Source organism: Sciurus carolinensis, chromosome 2 (genome assembly GCF_902686445.1).
Source record: "Sciurus carolinensis chromosome 2, mSciCar1.2, whole genome shotgun sequence".
In the NCBI taxonomy this organism is placed as follows: Eukaryota; Metazoa; Chordata; class Mammalia; order Rodentia; family Sciuridae; genus Sciurus; species Sciurus carolinensis.
Window position 1 is genome coordinate 75,226,113 of NC_062214.1, and position 16,275 is coordinate 75,242,387.

Below are 16,275 nucleotides of genomic sequence, written 5' to 3' on the forward strand. Positions count from 1 at the left end.
AAATATGTAGGTCTATTCAAACTCTGTTTCTTGTTTTGTTTTTGTTTTGGTCAATAAGTGAAAACTGAGCTTTGGAATTCTTAAGCATTATCCTATCCCATTGCTATCAGAAATGATTTGGGTATTTGTGAAGTGAGATTCAGGGTGGAACAGTGATTCCCTGAAACTGGTGGAGCACTAAACCTTTGTCTTTATTCTTGGACAAAGCCAAGGAGAGTAGCACTCACAGAGACATCGCTACAGCTATAGCCTCAGAATGGTCAATAATGTAGGCAAGTCTTTATCTCCTAAGAGCTAGGGCTGTTCAGATCTAATATAATTTAAGAACATTTTCACAACGGATAATGGAATAGCTTAGAAAAATTTCCTTGAAACATTAAAATGTAATACTTCTTCTCCCCTAACTGCAGGGAATACATGCCAAAACTCCAGTGGATGCCTGAAACTGAGGATAGTATCAAATCCTATATGCTATTTTTTTTTTGCTATATATACATACTTACAGTAATGTTTAATTTGTGAATCAGGCACAATATGAGATGAAAAATAGTAACTAATAATAAAATAGGACAATTATAATACGATTTGGCAATTAAATTGCCAACATCTCTACTCTTGGACTTTGGGGCCATTATTAAGTAAAACAAAGTTACTTGAACATGAGCGTTATGATGATGTAATGGTCCATCTGATAACTGAGACAGCTACTAAGTGATTAATGGGCAGATATTGTATACAGCATGGATACGCTGGACAAAGTGATGATTCAGATACCGGGCAAGTTGATATGACATTGCATCATACTACTCAGAATGGCACATAATTGAAAACTTATAATTTGTCTATTTCTGGAATTTTCCATTTACTATTTTTGCTAGCAGTTGACCTCAGATAACTGAAACAGCAGAAAATAAATCCATGAATAAGGAAAGACTGCTTTTTCTATATATATATATGTTATATATTTGTATGGTAAAGAGGCAGCAAGTACCTTCCAAAAATTAGGCACTTGGACGTAGCCTAAAATTGAATAATTGGAAAGTTAAGAGTTTGAACACCGTGAAAAGTAGACCATGAGACCAGATTTGTTTGACCAATCATTACACAAGTAACTGAGCAAGAACCAAATATAACATTCATTCTTACACAACCCATGATGATGTCAAGGGTTTTAATTCTGTCATTAGCTTTGCATGGCTTAGTTTTTTGTCTTTCTAAAGTGTGAAATTACCATGAATGTTAGAAAAAAAGGGGAATTTAATATTTTTAAATACTAAATCACTGAGTAAAATATGTATGTCTGTGGGCTCTTTACTAACAGGACTGAATTTTAGCTTGCTAGAAATTCTATATGCATTTTAATGGTTATGTGAAAATTAAATCAAGAGAATCTTTCTACTGTGTCATTCCAAAAGGAAAAGCTTTAGGGTCAGTAAAGAATCGATTGGTTTAATGCAATCAATGAAAATGAGCAATTTTCAAGAACTGGGTGGGGCGGGCAAACATTGATTCTGACTTCAGTGTCCCTCCATGGAGGGATGGTGGCTTTTGGCTCTAATTTTATTGACTGCATGGAACAGAAAGTGCTGCAGTAAAGCTGGGACCCCACAACCGAGCATTTAAGGATTTAAGCATACCAGGAGTATGGCATCCTTTTCCCAGTTACCAACGGCGCTCCCTTTGGGGAGTCACAGCTGGCTCTCAGTTCAGTGAGTCCCCTGAGCCCTTGCAGTCAAGCCCAATGTGCAGGTCAAGTGCTGTTGGCACACCTCAAAGCATCTACAGGGACCAGAGGTGGGAGCCATGCTCTTCAGATGTGTTAGGATCTTCTGGGATTATAGACTTTCTTTTCCCAAAAATAACCTCCTTAGTTTGTTCAGATCCACTCAAGGGCAGATGAATGCATCTAAGCAGATCATTCTGGTTTCCATCTGCTCCGTCTACATAAGCTTTTTGAGCCTGGATAACTCCACTCCATTGAACATCCCAAGAATGGTCCTCTTGTAATTTTCCCTGAAGGTTCAGTCTGCTTTTCTAGAGGGTTTTATTGTGACTCTTGATGTGTGGGCACACACAGAATGTGCCATGAGCTGGCAGCACTGAAGGATGCAGAAGCCCAAAGATATATCACTTTTGTCAGCAAACACTTGAATCCTGGTGTATTGTTCACAGCACAAATGCTCCCAATTCAGCAAAAGACTGAATAAGACCAGCCTTGTCTTGCAACCTGGGTAAAAGTTTTTCAATGCCCACCTCCTCACCCCTGCCTCATTGCAGGAGGCTTACTAATGATATCAAACCCACATTTTCTGTGTTTAAACCAAACTTATGAAATCCCCTATCAGTGGACTAAGTTCTGCTAGTCCATGTGCAGTGCCTAATTTGTTTTTAAAATGGCTAAAACATTGGTAATAAACAGCTCCTCAGAATCAGGAATGGTAGATTTTGATTGTCATGGTAGGCTGATGGACATTCAGTCCAGAACAGAACTTAGAATATTCGAGAGCTGAAGCTTATCAAGACAAAATAGTAACTAGGTAGTATGGAAGCTCCCTTCCCAGCTGTTTCCTTTTAAGAAAAGTTGTCACAAGATTCCTGGATTTCTCAATCTTGCAAAGAAATTGTAAGAATACGAGTTTTAACTTTTTCTTTGTTTCTCTTTCATAAAGCTTTTCACAAATGCCAACCAGTTCTGGAAAAGATGAGACCAACGACAACATCACCATATTCACCAGGATCTTGGATGGACTCTTGGATGGCTATGATAACAGACTGCGGCCTGGACTCGGAGGTAAGTGCACACCTCGTGGAGGAGTCTGGCCAGGACCCAGGAAAAAAAAGGCAGCAAGTACAGGTCAGGTTACTGTGATTCAAACAATCCTTGAAAGAACCATCATGCCTGAATGTCGTGAGATGGTTGCTCCATCGTTGCTAGGGAACCTGCATCCTTTGCTATCATTTCCCAGATGCAAGGAGCTGGGGGAAGTGTTCTTCCTGAAGTGCCCCTGCAAACACTTCTTCCCAAAAGTCCTGTTCACTTAGAAATCAGTCCTTAAGTTGTTGAATCCACTGTCCAATATTGTTCTTTGCATCTTTACAGGGTATAAATTTAATAATTTACTTTGGCCATTTCATAGTATTTATAATAGTCTCCCCTTATCCATGGGCATATGTTCCAAGACCCTCAGTAGTGGCCTGAAACTGTAGAATCTACAAAACCTTACATATACTATGATTTTCCTGTACATACATACCCATGGTAAATTTTAATTTATAAATTAGGCATTATAAGAGATTAACAACAATAATATAACAATAGACTATTATTACAATATGTAACTATATAACTATTACATATAGTTATAACTATTATAACAATAGACTTTAGTAAAAGTTATTTAAGAGTGAATTACTTATGAATTACTTATTTTGAGAATATCCCATTTATTGGTTTTGAACCTCAGCTGATAGTGGGTAGCTGAAATTGCAGAAAGTCAAATCATACATAAGGGGAAGACAACTGTGCTTTGACTCTGGAGAAAGTGATAAAAAAAAAATTTCTGATAATGGATTGTCCTTCCAGGGCACAACTGGCACAGCTTAATTTTATGGTGAGGATTGCATGCAGTTTCCAGGCACTTTCAATGCACTTGGCTGTAACCAATTTAGATGTAGTGCATTTGAACTTGCTTCATTAGGTGAAGTAGAGACCCTCTGGCGAACACATTCTTAGAGGAAGAGCTTTAGCTCTCTGATATTTGCACTTTTTAACAGGGAGATTCACTTAAAGCATTGCCATTCTCAGACTTTTCAAGAAGAAAAGTCTGCATGAGCTCCTAAACAGTGTCTGCCCTCTGAATGACATTCCCAGGTCTCTTTGTCCAGCACTCCTGTCCCTTTTGGACATATTTAGTGGGGTCAAGGCATAGACCTGCCTGAGCTGCCCTCAGTTCTTGCAGCCTGCCTTACAGCCCTGTAGGTTGGGGGCCCTGAGGATATGTGGGAGAGCTTAATGGGTACCCTGCGTCTCAAGGTACAGTGAGGCTTGTGTTTCAGTGGGGAGACAGGCACCAGAACCACAAAGCACCAAACACCTGTGTAGGTACAAATATACATCATAAAAGTAGATGTCCACTGCAGGGAGGTGCTGGGAGAGAAAAGATCTGAGCCCACGGGGATATCATCAGACAGTTTGGGGTTATTTAACATGGGCTGTAATGCATTCTGAATGTGGTCTGTACTCATGACCACAGGGGTTACAGGGCCTTAGTGGTGCCTAGAGAACACATAAAAATTTCCCCATTACTATTAACCACTTATATCACTTTATGTATTTCCAATAATTTTAACTGTCAGAGTAGACTCCCATGATAGAAATTTCTAATAATTGAAATGCCATCTAAGGAAAAGCGGGTCTTCCTTCTCAAGCTGTTTTTGTCTTAGAGCACACCCAGAGCATTTTCTCATTTCTCCTTTCCCTGGAGATCACTCAGTGGCTTCATTTTTTACCCCTGAATCAGCTTCCCTCATCCTAAATTGTCCAACTCTTTCAAAAACACTATTTATGGGGAGGGCAAGGTATGCACTGCAGGCTAGCATTCTTGTTCCAGGCTTATGGGGAGAGGGAAGCTTAAGATCAGGTGTCTATGCTACCATCCAACTCTCACACTGGGATGCCTCAGGGGTCAGAAGTACAATGAAAGCCAAGCTGCTTTCTTTATGTGATGGATATTTTATTTATGCTATAGTTTGGAGCAGCTTAGTTCCACTGGGTATTTTGACCAGTCCTCTAGATTTACCAAACACATCATAAATACCCAAGTAGTGTGACAGAGGTGCGTGGGGAGTCGGTGCACGTAGCAACCTGTGTCTGTGTTTCAGAGCGAATCACTCAGGTGCGGACTGACATCTACGTCACCAGCTTTGGTCCTGTGTCGGACACGGAAATGGTAGGTCACGGGGCGTGGCCCCCTAGATAATTCTAAATAAACACCACAAGAATTCCACTGCCCGCCTCTTCTACTCAGTGTTGCCTCGTTGCCTTCCTTTGCATTAGGAATATACCATAGACGTGTTTTTTCGACAAAGCTGGAAAGACGAAAGGCTTCGGTTTAAGGGGCCCATGCAGCGCCTCCCTCTGAACAACCTTCTTGCTAGCAAAATCTGGACCCCAGACACGTTCTTCCACAATGGGAAGAAGTCCATCGCACACAACATGACCACACCCAACAAGCTGCTGCGGCTGGAGGACGACGGCACACTGCTCTACACCATGCGGTGAGCGAGGGGCGGGATGGGGAAACTGGGCGGGGCGGGGAAACTAGGCGGGGCAAGGGTTCAGTGCGCGGACATGGCCACCGGACCAGCCCCAAAGTCCTGTGGTCCAGTCGGCTGAGGATGCGTTTCAGGAGTGCGGCCTGTGCGCATGCGTTTAAGCGTTTCCTACTCTGACCTACCCATGCTAAAGCTCATGTCAATTCTTACCTTTGGCGGCTGTAGGTCCAGAGCCATTAGTTATTTGTGCTTTTTTTTTTTTTTTTCAGTTCTAGTTCAAGAACATCTTTGGAATTAGTGACCCAGATAATGTAAGATAGGGGAAATTTATTTTATAAAAATTTCATTAAAACCTTCAAAGAATCCTTTTTATGTCACAGTTGTGCAACCTTTTCAAGTATTAAAAGTCCATTTCTCATAAACTTTAATAACATTCCCCACTGAGGTTAAATTTTAGTATTTATAGTTTAAAATTTTCGTTAGTCATTTTTCTCTCTGAATTATTCATTGTCCTCCAGTAAATCAATAAATTGACCATCAAGAGAGGTTCCTTTGTATCTTTTTCAAAGCTTCCAAGGTGGGCCTAAGTTGGCTTCAGAAGATATTTTCTAAATCATATAAAAAAATCACTAAAGCCAAGTTAAATAAATAAAGCCCACAGATAGATGTACCTTTATGGAATTCCTCTCTCTCTTGCTACAATCTTTTCCCAATGAACTTTCATATGTAAAAGAAGTAATCATGGTGGAAAATAACATTGCTCTTGTCATCTTTGGACACTGCATTTTCTAATGTATTTTCTGAGTAACACTTTGACAGGCAAACCTAATTGACAACAAGACTTTCTCCTTCTTGTCATCACCCCGTAAGGAGCTCCATTGAGTGAACCTGTGACATACCCCTTGCATTTCATTCTTTTTCTTGTGCCTTGCTTTTCCTCACAGTGATCTTGTGCATGTTCTTCTTATTGGTGGATGTGTGGGTGGTGGGCATCACTGAGAAATGTTGCCAAGGTTGAGAATAAGGGCTTGGCCATCTTCCTATGGAAAAGAGAGGTTGCAGAGAGAAACCAGTGCATTCTCAGCTCATGAGCAGAGCCAGGTGTGATGGCAGAGAAGTTTGCTGGGGTTTACACAGGGCTGAGGTGAATAACTTAATATGGTCATTGTGGGGTTGGCTGTGTGTCGTTCATAGGATACAGATACCTTCAGTCCCCACTGGATTGTTGTCCTTGATTCTCATCACCGAGAATCAGTGCAAAGCCTAAACAACACAGCAAGAAATGAGTGATTTTATTTCTAGAAGACACTGGGAGTCTACTATCCTCTGTATCACTGCTTGAATCTGGTGGGGAGGTAGGACCACTGATTATAAAGGGAAGGGGTGGGAGACGGGCCTCTTACTGAGCACTGTGTGCCAGCCCTGCGGGAGCCCTGCCAGCCAGATGACACCATGACCTTTAACACTCAAGAGAGTGAGGTTCAGACATGTGTTGATATCAAACCAGAGTCACACAGTTAGTGAAGGGATGAGAACTTGAGCTCAGGTCTGAGCCATGCCCTTATTTGAGCCATTGCATTTGACAGTCGGAAGGACAAAGCACTGTTAGGAGAGCTTTCTTAGTACCCTCTTCAGAGTGTCATGCCTAGAAGGAAGTCAGTGAGAGGTGAGAACCGGAGCAACTTGTCGGCAGTAATGAGTGGTTGTTTATGCAGAGAATTCTGCTAATGAGCTGCAAAGTTGATAATGAGTTTTCTTTTTCAGTCATATACAACATTTGGGAATTGGAAATAGTTCTTCTTCAAGGTGCTATGAATTTTAATGTGGTAAAGCTATAGCTATGAGGCAATACAGCTTGCGATTGACTTAGCCAAGATAATGAGACGGCAACACAGATCTGGTGAAAATAGAAATCACGGCAGGAGTGGTGTCCTGGTGTTTCCACCCCTTCTTGGGGCATTTTGGGCAAGGCCTCTGGCTTTAGCACTGGGCCACACCTGTCAGGACTCGTACCATAATTTGGATCTTGAATTTCTTCTAAAGGCTTGTGTGATAAAAGCTGGATCCCTAGGGTGGCCCTATTGGGAGGTAGTGGGAAGCTTAAGAGGTGGAGTTCAGCCAGAGGTATTCTGGTCAATGGAGGTGTGCCCCTGAATGGGATTGTGGGACTCCAAACCTTACTTTTCTCTCTTTCACATCCTGGTATAAAGTGAGTGATTTGACTCTACCACACACACTTCCAACACGATGTGCTGCCTTACTACAGGACCAAAGCAATGGGGACAGTCAGTCATGGACTGAAACCTCCACAACTATGAACCAAAAAACCTTTTTCTCTGTGTAAGTTGATTTATCTCAGGTATTTGTTATAGTAATGGAAAGCGGACCAAAGCATCTTGTAAAACCAACGGTATGCCCTGATCCAGTAATTCCCAGTTAGTCTCCATCTTAAGGGAATCATTAGAAACATGAACTAGGCTCCATGTACACAGGTGTCTGCTATGACATTACTTGTGATGTCAAACATAGGAAGAAATATAAAAAGCTGATAAGCTTTTCAAATAAAATTTTGTCTTTAATAAGCGTGTGTGTGTGTGTGCATGTGTGTGTGTATGGTATGGGGGATTGAACCCATGGCCTCACAAATGCTAGAGAAGGACTTTACCACTGAGCTACATTTCCAGCTGTGTCTTTAAACTTTGTAATTAATGAACCGTTAAAGTGTAAAACAAACTAGGATTCATGTGATACCCTTTTAACCAAAGACAAATATCTAGAAATGTTTAAAAATAGTGCAGTTACCATTTAAAAAAAACTAACTCCAAAGTAATTGTACTTGGAGAGGATTCGTAATGTAAAATTCCCATCACACCCCAGAAGTCCTTTAAATGAGTATTCAAAGATACACACAATTTAGCTGGATGGAATTCTTTTCTTAGGGAATTCAAAAGAAGCCAAGAGAAAGTCAGCTGCTGATGCCATTTGATCCTAAAATATCTGTCAAACAGCCTTAGGCACTTGCCAAAAGTTAATTGACAACATTGGTTCTGAAGAATTTTCTATGACCAATGGGTCATTTTTTACAGGGTTTGAAGATAAAATTCACCAACTACTCAGTGTAAGCCCAACGAGAGCCACAGACATTTCCCATTGGATCCTGCAAAAGAGGACCCTTGGGCTGGGAGTGTAGCTCGGTTGTAAAGCAAGTGCTTAGCATACATGAGACTCTGGGTTCAATCCCCAGCACCAAAAGAGCGGACTGGGGAGGGAGACAGAAGGGGGAGGTACTGGGGAATTAAATTGATCAAATTATGTTGTATGCACATAGGAATATGCCACAATGAAACCCACTATTCTGTAAAATTAATATGAAAACTCTCTCTCTTTCTCTCTGTTTATTTCTTTTTTTTTTTTTTTTTTTTTTTTTTGGATACCAGAGATTGAGCCCAGGGGCACTTAACCACTGAGACACACCCCCATCCTTTTTTTTATTTTGAGACAGGGTATTGTTAATTTGCTTAGGGCCTCGCTAAATTGCTGAGGCTGATCTTGAACTTGCGATCCTCCTGCCTCAGCCTCCGGAGTCACTGGGATTACAGGCATCTGCCACTATGCTCAGCTATGAACCAATTTTTGCAGTACAAATGCTCCCAAACTTACAATAGGGCTATATTTCCATAAATTTGTTGTAAATTGAAAATATCATAAGCTGAAAATGCATTTCATGCACCTACCCCAAATATCATAGCTTAGCAATGCACACGGTGGAATGTCAGTTTCCCTCATGATCCTGTTGCTGACTGAGGACTGTGACTTGCTGTTCTACTGCATTTTGCTAGCCCAGGGAAAGGTTAAATCCAAAATCTAAAATGTATTTCTCTTAAATGCATATCACTTTCACACCATCGTAAAGTCATCTGTACTGAACAGTTACTTCAGGAGAGTCTTTCAGCAAACAGATCTATTTTACAAAGCCATTCCCAAAGCTGAGTTTCGAAACATTATGCATGGTGGCCTAGTCACTGCCTAGGGTGTCTCAACAGAGGTGTTTCCCCCCAGCCTGGCCTCCTTTTCAGGGATGGAGGAGTAAAAGACTAGCTTTAGTCCATTCAGGATTCTTGATGGATGATTGTCACCATGGCCTGCTTTCATAGTTGCTTTTATTTCTGGATAAAACATTTGGTCATTAGCAGATGGGTTCCAATTCCCTGCCAGACAAGCCCTCAATGCAGGGTGATTACTTTCCTCAGGAAGCATACCTAATCTTATGCTACACTATCTTTTATGAGCAGGTGAGTTGATACACCTGTCTGTCTTTCATCTCCCTTTCTTCTGCACTCGCTGGAAGTGCAAATTCTTGTGAGGATGCACCATGAGCACACACCCCGTGGACTTGGGGCCCCTGGCAGGAGACAGAGTCCTCTATTAGTCTGCAGAATTGGAAACCACAAGAGGCAAGCAAGGACTTACTAGGAGGCGGGCTTTGCTAGAACCACATGATTATGCCTATCTCAGAAGAGCTCTTCCGCCCACCCTCACTTTGCCCATGCCAAAGTGATGGAAAGATCTGGGTAAATGTTCTAGAATGCTGACTGTTTCTCCATCGTAACAGAGCACAGCACTGAGTAGCCCAACACCAGAGTCAGGCATCGAATGCCTCTCTGTGTCTTCTCCTGAGCACAGTGATCCTTCTGTGCTGTTTTACTTTGAGGAAGTCATGTTCTTATGATTGTTTATGTTCCGTTCAGACTTTCATCATTAAATGGACAAACACTTGCCACGAATTGAAGAAATAGGAGGTAGCAAGAAGATCATGGGCCTTGGAGTTACACTGACTGAAGTTCAAATCCTTACATTTAGTGGTCAGGAATCCTTGATAATTTCATACTAATCTCTTAGAACTACTTTTTGGGGGAGTTGTTTTTCTTTGCGTTGCCTTATTATTTCTCTCCTTTTCTGACAATACCGTAGAGCTGTATAGGGTTCTCACAGGAGAACAGCTAGTAATTAAGCCTATTCTTTGAATGGCCACTCGGGGGCAGCATAGTCACATTTATGTTTAGCAACAACGGAAGTAACCCAGCCAACTTGGAGGAAATTGTGTGTGTTATACGTGTTTTGTTTATGGATAATGTATTTGAAAGAAATTGTACACATATAGCTAGAAGTTTTTAACTGGACACTGAGATGCATGTACAAGCACATTTATTTATACGTACACCAGTGTCAGTTAAATTCTGATTTATGAACCAACAGATACATTAGTTGAATCTTGCAATTTCAGTGTAACACTTATTGTACAATGACAAAAAACAAAATATGATTCAAAAATTGCAAACTGGGAAAGTCAAGAAGTATGATGTCAAAGCCAAAGAGAATCAATGTTAATATTTTGGGTGTGGGTCATGTGCAAGTGTCTCTGTGTATAGACACACATACATAGGTATGTGCATTGTGTGAAAACCCACATCGTCTCCTATAGTTTATAAGTGTTCTCATTCTCTGAAAACTTCTGTACACAGCTTTTGGATTTAAAATGTAATGAAGACATTTTTCTGTGTCTTCAAGTTTGTTCTGAAACATCATGATACATCACATTTCATCATGTAGATATTCTGTCTTTATACCATCTGTAACAAAAAATTGATGCTGTTTCCTTTTTTTATTGATAAATAATATTGTGATACCAGCACACAAATATATGCTTTGGATCAATTCCAGGAATTGGACAAAAGATAAGTCTTTTATATGTATTTTCAAATTGTTCTCTGGAAAACCTATACCAATTTGACTTTCACCAACAGTGGGAGTTGAGATTGTCTCTTACTTCCTTTCTGATACTTTGTATGTAAAAATGAAGTGTCCTGGAACCAGTTCCCAGCAGATACTTATAGACAACTATACTCCTTGTAATCTTAGCACCTGTCACTCAAGAGGAACTAAATGGATGTTTGTGAAGGAATGAACAGTAATGGACTGAATGAGACACCTTTTCTTAAGTGAGGTTGTCTTTCTGCTCAGATCTTAGTTTGAGGGATTTAGAAGGGAGACCCAGAGAAATTTCTCTTTCACAGACAAGCCCAGTGCCTAGGTTTGTGCCAGTTTCTTAAAAATTCAAGCTCGTATTTGGCTAAAACATTGTACTTGCCGCATATAAATGAAGTAATTTTAGACACATACTTTATGCATATTTGGTTCAGAAACATGGCTGGAATTATTCTTGGTCTATTGTGGACGATCTTATTTCACAGTTGTTTCAGTCAGTTTATACTTTTGGACTGTTGGGCATACATCTCACAAAGGATCACCTCATGTTTCACAAATGGACCATCTCCAACACATTTTTCTCTCTTGGGTCCTGGACTCAAAGGCTGTGGACACATTTAGTCCTAGTGATAGAGAAGCCAGGTTTCTGCTGTAGCTTCTGCATGGCTGTCATCTGAGACTTCCCTGCCAGAGCAAGGACCTTTTTAGAAAGAGCCACCTACATGCAAAGGGCCACATGTTCCAACAATCTTGGTTGAAAGCCAAGCTGACTAGGGTCTCAGCTCCAGGATTCGATCCAGAACCCCCCCACACACACACACACAAAAGTCCAGGCATTCAGTTATGTCTGAATAGAAAGGATCCACTTGATCTGATGAGCTAATTAATTTGCAAAAATGTCTCTGTCCTTTGTTATAAGCCAGGTGCTTCAGAAATATAAATTCATCAAATCTGCACAACACCATAAGAATTTGGTGCCATGTTTATCCTAATTCATAGATGAAACCCATGAAGCAGGTGAAAGTGAATACAGGACTCCATCCATCAATAAAGCCCAAATGCCCAAACCTGCCTGCCTATCCCTATTGTAATACAATACCTAAGAGACCTACAGTAGGTTTCTCTATTCACTCTATTCAGAGAACAGGGCTGAAAATAATCTCCACTAGGTGGCGCCATGCCCATTTGCATGGAGGGAAAAACAGGCCAGAGTGCTCCAGTGCCCGCTTTGCTGAAGTGCTAGCTCTACTGAAGCACTTCCAGGGAAAAGAAGTGGTGTGGTTCTGGAGCATATTCTTCTGAAGGCCACAGGAAACCTGTCCTTAGTCCAGAAGTTTCCCTGGTGTGCAGCCAGCCTGCACGTGCACCCCAGACACTGGAATCAGGGTTCTGAATCAGTATAAAAAATCTGGTAAAAAAAAAAAAAAAAAAAAAAAATTCTCCTCTTTGTTCACATGGGGAATGGTGAAGAACCTACCCTGCTAATTTCAACTCAGAATGTGGCCCTTTTAATAGGCAGAAATCAAGGGTCTCATCTCGTGCATGCTGTCATCCACATGGTCTTTGAGTCTGAGTTGACCCTCAGATCAGCCGACAACAGTGGAATCGTCATCTCACAGTAATGCAGCTAATGCAGTGAGGATTTCTATATTTACCCTGAAAATAATTAGGTGTTTGCTTGATGTGAAGTGGAAGAAGATGCAGTAGAGTTCTCCATGCCTTAAGTGCTTCCCAAGGTGGTTGGAATCTCAAGTGTCTTGCTTTTGCCTATTATAATTTGTGCTGTCTGGTATGGTGACCATGAGACATCTATGACATTTAAAAAGTAAAGATCCATAAAATTAATAATTCAGCATGTTTGCCACATCTCAATCAATAGATATGAATGGTGGCTTCCACATTGGACAGCACGTGTACAGAACATTGGTGTCACCACTGAGTTCCTTTGGAAATGCAGCCCAATCTTAGAATCAGAAGTAGTTTTTTTGGGATCTTGTTTGTCCTACTCTGAGCCTTGATCACATTGGCATACATGCCACCTAGACCAGCAGGAGCTAACTGCTCTCAGCCTTGTCACGTGAAGTTAACCAAGACTGAAGGAATCTTTATACTTAAGCTTTATACTTAAACTTTATACTTAAGTTTTTAAGTATTTAAGGAAACAAAGTATTGAAGCTACTGTCTTTGAATAGGCTGATTTTTCTAAAGCATTTTAGAAGTATGAAAGGTCAAACCATATATATTTTCCTAGATATCTAATAAGAAACTAGTACTTTGCCAATTTAATTTTTGTTATTATACTTTTTTTTTTTCCTAATTGAAACTGATCTTTATTTTTCTACTTTTGGCATTCCTGGGGATTGAACCCATAGCCTCATGCATACTAGGAAAGCTCTCTACCCCTGAGTGACGCCCTAGCCCTTGAAGGTATTTTTTTTCTACAGTGCTTCACACAGTATTAATAAGGTCAGTGAACACACACTATTGATCACACTATTAATTGTAAACATGGAATTGTTAGGCCTGTTAGAATTAAAACACAGAGAAGAAAAAGAACCTGGGATGGACTAATAGGAGGGGCCCTTGGGGCTGGGAGAGTTCGGGTAAGGCTTTCCTTCAGGAGACACTTCAGGGATGCTGTGGCACTGGGTAGGTAGAGGAGGGGTAGGCGCGAGACTGTCCACAGCACACATGTTTAAGGAGGTGGGTGAAGGCCAGTGAGTGAGTGGGGTCCATCCTTATGTACTGGGCATGAGGCTGAGGAATCAAAGCTGAGGCAGCCTTGGTCAGGGGGTGGGGTCAAGGGATTAGGATTCAGAAAGGGAACAGGAATTTAGGGGATGATGACATCCATGCAAGGGATGAAAGGTGACCCAGGGAAATGGAAGAAATGGACCACGTCTGTGACATTTTGGAGGTGAATGGACAGGACTTGATAGATTTGAAACTGATGACAAATGGAAGGTGTCAAAAATAATTCCCAGGTTTGTCTTGCAAAGTGATACCATTCCCCAAGATAATGACATGAAGGAATGAATGAACGAATGGGAACATTTGAAAGGCACCAGGGCTTTCCTGAGTGTCAGAGAATGTTGAATTCTATTTCAAACATGTTACGCTTGTGCAGTCTCTGAAGTGGCTAAATGAAGATATCTGGCACAGACAAAAATCATCCAAAGAGACATTTTTGTGACTTTCAGCCAGAGGGTATGTTGCTCAGCCTTTCCCTGGGTGCCCAGCTGCAGACCCTGCGCCTGCCTCCAATGTGCTCCATCTGCCCCCAAGGCACTGGGTCTTGTTCTTTCCCGCCTGGGTGACCCAGGATTTCCTGTACTTCTGGGGGACACCCCCTCCCTGCTCTCTGCTTTCTGTTTTGGTGGGACATGATTGAGCTTGAGGAATTATTATTGAGGATATTAGTGCTAGAGTTGGAGTGGTTTGTGTGAGTGTGCATATGCGTGTGTAGGTGTGTGGGTGTTTTGTGTGATTGTGGTATATGAGTGTGTTTTTCAAGTATGCATGGGTGTGTGTGTGTGAGGTTGATTTGGGGGTGAGTGTGTGGTGTTTGGGGGAGGGTATGAATGTGTGAGAGAGTATATATGGGTGTGGGGGAGTGTGAGTGTGCTTTTGTGGGACTGTGGGGGAGAGGTTGTAGGTACAGGAGAGTGTCTGGTATACAAGTGTGTGTGGATGATATGTGGATGTGGGTGTATGAGAGAGCATGTATGGCTGTGTACATGTTGGTGTATAGAGTGGTCTGGGTATGTGTGTGTGAGTGTATGGTATGTGTACAGGTACAGTGTGTAGTTACATGAGAGTGTGTGTGGTGTGGTTGTGATGAGTGCCAGTATGTGAGTGTGTGTGCTTGTGTGTGTGTGAGAGGGGGACAGAGAGGGAGAGAGCGAGATCAGTTGATTGATTGATTCTGGGGCTCAAGTGCTCCACAGCTGAGCCACATTCCCACCCCATACTTCAACTCCTTAAAGAAAGGCTGGCAGAGGTCTGGAACACAGACCCCTCCAGACTCCTCCAGGGTCTGCAGTCAGTTCCAGCACTACACAGACAACGTCATCACTGAGTCCCCATTCTCATCTGGAAATTAGGGTGGTCACTGTAGGCATCTCCTTGAGTTGGAGAAAGCATCAGTGAGATGATGCAGGTGAAGGCTATGGTGTGTTCCTCCTGTGTGAAGGTGTTTTAGTCAGTTTTTCTTTTTTCTTTTCTTTTCTTTTTTTTTTTTTTTTGTTTTTGTTTTTTTTTCCTCTATCACCTAAAAAACTGCAAGAATTGTTTTAGAGAAGGAAAAGTACATCTGACATTCACTGTTTCAGAGGTCAGGGCTAACTTCATTGCTCTGGACCAGAGGTGGGGCAGAACATCATGGCAGAAAGGTGTGGAGGAGGAAGGCAGCTCAGGTCATAGTAACCAGGAAGAAGAAAGAGAGAGAGAGAGCTTCACTTATGAGGGACACAATATGAACCCCAAAGATGCCCTCAGAGACCCACCTCCTCCAGCCACACCTTCCCTGCCTACAGTTACCTCCCTGTTAATCCTTATCAGGGGATTAATGCACCGACTAGGCTAAGGCTTTTTTAACCCAATAATTTCACCTCTGAACTTCCCTGCCTTGTCTCCCACATGAGCTTTTGGGGGATACCTCACAACCAAACCATAACGGAGGGGCTCCTATCTGTCTCCCCCAAAGACACAACATGCAGTTTTCTCACAGACTCAGGTCATACTTTCCTTGTTACCTTTGTAGAAAAGCTAGTCCCACATTGCCCAGGATCTTCTGGTCAGAGACTGTTCTGTTTTTCCTCCCCTAAATTTGTTGCCTTCACTGTTCCTGGTTGTGTGGACCTGGTTTCCTGCACTTTCTGGTCACCAGAACCATCGCTTTCCCCTATCTACAGAGAGGGTGCTGTTTGGAGGCACTGGAGGTGGGTGTTGTGCTCCCCCATACGGAGCCTGGACACACGTTTTTGGCCTGCTTTGGAAAGGATTGAACTAAGACTTGGGACCTCGCCAAAGCGGCATGGACCTAGAGACACAGCTGGGTCAACAGAACATAGGGTTCCTCTGAGACTTTGTCCTCCAGTCTCAGGGCTGCTCTTCAGAAAAGTAAGTTGTTTCCATGGGTTTGACTTCTGTTTACTTCTATGCGTTCAGATAAGTACACCCAAGCCTGCTTTTCTTCTCGGTGGACTTCAGACTCCTCTCTTGTGCCCTCTGCTG

The 16,275-nt window shown here is 41.9% G+C and overlaps 1 protein-coding gene across 1 annotated transcript in view; it reads left to right on the forward strand.

The window, feature by feature from the left end:
- Gabra5 (gamma-aminobutyric acid type A receptor subunit alpha5) overlaps nt 1-16,275 on the forward strand; it is a 74,463-nt gene that overhangs the window by 12,401 nt on the left and 45,787 nt on the right. The window contains exons 2-4 of the mRNA XM_047540002.1: nt 2,670-2,791; nt 4,882-4,949; nt 5,057-5,277. Coding sequence (XP_047395958.1) covers nt 2,670-2,791; nt 4,882-4,949; nt 5,057-5,277 — 411 coding nt within the window. The remainder of the gene's footprint in view (nt 1-2,669; nt 2,792-4,881; nt 4,950-5,056; nt 5,278-16,275) is intronic.